The sequence below is a fragment of the Diabrotica undecimpunctata genome, chromosome 9, assembly GCF_040954645.1.
Source record: "Diabrotica undecimpunctata isolate CICGRU chromosome 9, icDiaUnde3, whole genome shotgun sequence".
Lineage (NCBI taxonomy): Eukaryota > Metazoa > Arthropoda > Insecta > Coleoptera > Chrysomelidae > Diabrotica > Diabrotica undecimpunctata.
The window spans coordinates 86,401,068-86,406,308 of NC_092811.1; the positions used below are offsets into that span (position 1 = coordinate 86,401,068).

The window sequence follows — 5,241 nt, forward strand, 5'->3', positions numbered from 1 at the left end:
TTTTAGTAAGTAATAGGTAAGTAGTAATTTTTAATTAAATATACCAATTATTACAACCGAAGTGTTTTTCACACACACACACACCGTGGAAATGTATTGAAGTATTTTTGAAAAAACAAATTTATTTAATTTTTGTTAAAGGGATAGTAAGTGTAATATATTATGTTAAAGGTAAAAGAGAAGAAGACCGATGACAGACGGATGTCATCCGGTACCGCCATTCCGGCTAGGGTCATGTAACTTGTAAATTCTTGATTGCTATAATAAAGATTCTGAATGAACCTTCTTGTTTAATATATATATATGACCAAAGGAATCAAACATGGTGTCAGGTGTGAAGGCTGCTAGTTTGCCCGAATTTTGAGTACGTAGAAGTGTTAATGTTAATTAAGTTTGAAACCTCGAGGAAAGAGTGAGGTTAGAAGCCCGCCAATCCAAAGATTTCTGGTTGTTAGAGATTTTAACAATAATAATGGAATTTAAACCGCCTAGTCCATTATTTGAGCATCAAAGTCCAGCTAGTTATTGGCTTTTATGGAAACAGAAGTTTAGAATTTACCTTACCGCAAGTGGGAAGAGTGCTTCAACAGAAGAAGTGAAAATTGCAAATCTTTTACATTTCATAGGAGATGAGGGTGTTGATATTTTTAATACATTTACAGAAGACCAACAGGCTACTCTCGATAAATTAATAGGTGCGTTTGAGGATTATTTTTTGCCAAAAAAGATAGTTCCAATGGAAACCTTTAAGTTTCATAATCTTGTTCAAGGTAATGAACAATCTATAGACCAGTACCTGACTGACTTAAAGAAACAAGCAAGATTATGCGAATTTAAATGTACTAAAGCAACCTGTGGTGAGTCCTATGAAGATAGAATGATACGTGATCAGCTAATCATTGGGCTAAAATGTAATGAAAGTCAACTCAGACTCCTTAGAGAACAGGCTCTTACTACTGAAAAAATCCTTGAATATTGTAAAAGTATTGAGTTAAGCAAAGAGCATATTAAAGTTCTTACCAAAGAAGAAGATGTTAACTTTGTCAAGCAGTACAAACCATTGAAAAAATTATTGTGTAAGAAGTGCTGTTATGAACATTTTCCTAACAGATGTCCTGCTTTTAACAAGACTTGTGCTAGTTGTCAAGTTAAAGGTCATTTTGCAAAAGCTTGTCCTAATAGAAGTGAAGAAACATGTGAAGGTAGTAGTAAGAAGAACGCTGATCCACCTAGAGGAGAAAGAACTGTTAATACAGTCCAGGAGGAAGAAAATAAAGACAATTTAATATATGTATATGAGTGTCATTCCAAGAGTAAAAATTCATGGTATGAAACATTGATGGTAACTGGAAAAGAGGTAAAATTTAAATTAGATTCAGGTGCTGATATCAGCATTCTACCTAAGTATATTTTTGATTCTCTGTCAAGTAAGTTGCTACTTAATAAAACATTAACAACCCTAGTTGCTTATGGTAATTTTAAATTTAAACCAGTAGGTGAAGTTTTTTTGGAATGTCAGTATAAAAATAGCTCCTGTAAATTAAAATTTCTGATTGTTGATTTTAATGCTGAACCAATATTAGGCCTTAGCGATTGTATTAAATTTGACTTAATAAAAAGAGTAAATGCCATAGAAACCACCTTGCCAACTAAAAAAGAAGATATTTTGATAATGTTTAAAACGATATTTCAAGGGTTAGGTAGAATGCCAGGATATTGTAATATTGAACTTTCGGATGATGCTAAGCCAGTTATTCAGTATAGTAGAAAAATTCCATTGTCAATGCATGATAAATTAAAGGAGACACTAGATAGTTTGGAGGAAGACAAAGTTATTGAGAAAGTAGAGTATCCAACTGAATGGGTAAACAATTTGTTGATAGTAGAGAAAAAACCTTCAAATAAACTAAGGTTATGTATAGATCCCAAGCCACTTAATAAATTTATTCGTAGAGAACATTTTGCTATACCAACATGTAATGATATAGTAAGTAGACTTTCAGGAAAAAACATATTTAGTGTTATAGATATGAAAAACGGGTTTTGGCAAATTGAGTTAAATAAAAAAAGCTCAGATTTATGTACTTTTAGCACACCTTTTGGAAGGTACAAATTCAATCGCCTTCCATTTGGAATTTGCTCTGCGCCAGAGATTTTCCAACGGAAGAACTTTGAAATGTTTGGTGTCATTGATAATGTTGATATATATTTTGATGATATTATTATATCGGGTAGAGATGAACTTGAACATGACATTGCTCTTAAAAAAGTATTTCAAACTGCTATTGATAACAATATAAAATTTAACTGGGAAAAATTTCAATACAAATTAGTTGAGGTATCATTTATGGGACATATCTTATCAGGAAAAGGTGTTAAACCAGATTTTAAAAATATAGAAGCAGTAATGTCTTTAGAATCACCTAAAAATAGGTCAGAAGTTCTTAGAATACTTGGTATGGTCAAGTTTTTTTCAAAATTTATTCCTAATTTATCAGCTATAACTTCAAATTTAAGAAATTTAACCAGGAAAGATGTACATTTTTCTTGGAGTAGTGATCATGAATCTGAATTAAATCAATTGAAGTTTCTTATAACTAATTCACCAACTTTGAGGATATTTGACCATACAAAAGAAATAATAATACAGTGTGATGCATCTGGGGAAGGGCTAGGGTGTTGTCTTATTCAAGAAGGGCATCCAGTTTCTTTTGCATCCCGGTGTCTTACTCATGCTGAGAAAAGGTATGCACAGATAGAAAAGGAATTACTTGCAGTTGTTTTTGCAGTAGAAAAATTTCATTATTTTATTTATGGGTATAAAACAGTGGTTCAGAGTGATCACAAACCTTTGATATCAATTATTGAGAAAGATCTTAATAAAGTCAGTGCTAGATTGCAAAGAATGTTACTTAAATTATTAAAGTATGATATCAACCTTGTTTATTTGCCAGGTAGGGACATGGTAATTGCAGACACATTATCTAGGTCATATTTAAAAACAGAAGTTGAGGATGATCCAGAAATGGAATATGCCATTCATGCCATATCTAAGGATATTCCTATGAGTGAGAATAAGAAAATAATATTTCAAAGGGAAATTGATACTGATGAAACATTAAGAAAAATAAAAGGATTCTGTATTGAATCTTGGCCTGTTAGTGATAAAAATTTGAACAAGGAATTAAAGTTTTACTATAAATTAAGAGAAAAGATTTATTTATCTAATAATTTATTATTTTTGGAATATAAAGTTATTGTTCCAAATTCACTAAGGAAAGAAATGTTGGAATTGGTTCATAAAGCACATTTTGGTATTTCAAAAACTAAAGCCAAAGCTAGACAATTACTATATTGGCCCTATTTAAGTAGAGATATAGAGGATATGATTTCAAAGTGTGAAAAATGTCAAATATATCAAAGATCTAATCAAAAAGAGCCATTAATTAATCATTTAATACCTTGTAGACCGTGGCAATATTTGTTTTCAGATTTCTTTCAATACGATAATAAGAACTATTTACTGATTGTGGATTCCTACTCGAAGTGGTTGGAAGTAACTGAAACTAAAGGTAAAACATCTCAAGAGGTAATTAATTTTTGCAAAGAAAAATTTGTTTAATTCGGTATCCCGGAAAAATTTTATGCAGATAATATGCCATATAATTCTGAGAATTTTAAAAAGTTTGCTCAAGATTGGGATTTTGAAGTTATTTTTAGCAGTCCGTACCATTCCCAATCAAATGGACTTGCTGAAAAATATGTAGGAATAACTAAACAAATGTTACAAAAGTCTGAATCTACTAAAGATTTGCCTATTCTACTTATGGAATACCGTAACACCCCATTAACAAATCTAGACTATTCTCCATCCCAACTATTTTTGCACAGAATGTTAAAAACTTGGATACCTATATCTAATGAAAATCTAATTCCAAAAGTTTTAGATTCCAGTATTATACAGGAAAAATTAAAACAATCAAAATGTTCAAAAAAAATATTTTGACCGAAATGCAAAAGAATTAGATAAACTTAATAAAGGGGATAACATTTTGATTCAGAAAGGAAAAGTATGGGAAAGGGGAGTAATAAGAGACATAGTTAATGATAGGTCTTATATTGTTCAGGATTCAAAAGGTACAGAATGTAGACGGAATAGAAAGTTTCTAAATAAAACAAATTTATCGTGTAACAAAGACTTTTTATTATATGATCTTCATTTGAATTTATTTAAAAATGAAAATATCTTGCTTGACAATAACGAAGTACATAATGTTAGTACCCCAACTGGTCATGGTAGATATGATATCCCAACTGAATCTGATATTAAAATTGTAAGTCAGAATGATAGTGATATCTGTGAAAATCATAGTGACCATGAAGGTCTTACTGATATTGAGATTGAGATGTTTGAAAATGTTAATTTAAATAATGATGTTATTGTTGATTTACCTAGATTTAAAAATAACACTTGCATTTCAGATAACCTACTGAATGTAAGAGATGAGGAGGAAGGTAACACTATCATTAAAACAAATAAGAGATCTCACAAGCCTCCTACATATTTAAAGGACTATGTGTTAAATTGAAATTGTTTGTATTTGTTTTTACTTGTTTGTATTTGTATTTTAGTTGAATTTGTATTTTAGTTTTGTACTATATAAAAAAAAAAAAAAAGGGGAACGTGTAATATATTATGTTAAAGGTAAAAGAGAAGAAGACCGATGACAGACGGATGTCATCCGGTACCGCCATTCCGGCTAGGGTCATGTAACTTGTAAATTCTTGATTGCTATAATAAAGATTCTGAATGAACCTTCTTGTTTAATATATATATATGACCAAAGGAATCAAACAGTAAGGGGTGAAAAAATACTAAAGTTGTAATAAATTCGTAAAAACCTAGCAGAAGACTGTGGTATAGCATAAATATTTTTTTTAATTCTGCTAGCTTGAACCGTAAGCCAGCAGAATCGCTCCCCTTAAGGGTGGTTTGATGGTGAAAAAATATTAAAGTGGTAATAAATTAGTGAAAAATGGGTGAAAAAATATGCCACTAACAAAAAGTTTTTTTTTTAAATTCTGCTAGCTTAAAATTAAGCCGGCAGAATCGCTCCCATTAAGGGTGGTTTGGTGGTGAAAAATTATTAGGGTGGTAATAAATTAGTGAAAAAATACGTCATCAAAAAAAAGTTTTTTTTTTGAATTCTGCTAGCTTGAACCTTAAGCCAGCAGAATCGC

General features: G+C 30.7%; 1 protein-coding gene across 1 annotated transcript; it reads left to right on the forward strand.

The window, feature by feature from the left end:
• The first annotated feature begins 472 nt into the window (after window positions 1–472).
• On the forward strand, window positions 473–4,589 carry LOC140451217 (uncharacterized). Its single transcript, XM_072544953.1, has 2 exons — window positions 473–3,157; window positions 4,128–4,589. Exons 1-2 carry the CDS (start codon window positions 473–475, stop codon window positions 4,587–4,589), a joined length of 3,147 nt encoding a protein of 1,048 aa, XP_072401054.1.
• The last annotated feature ends 652 nt before the right edge of the window (window positions 4,590–5,241 follow it).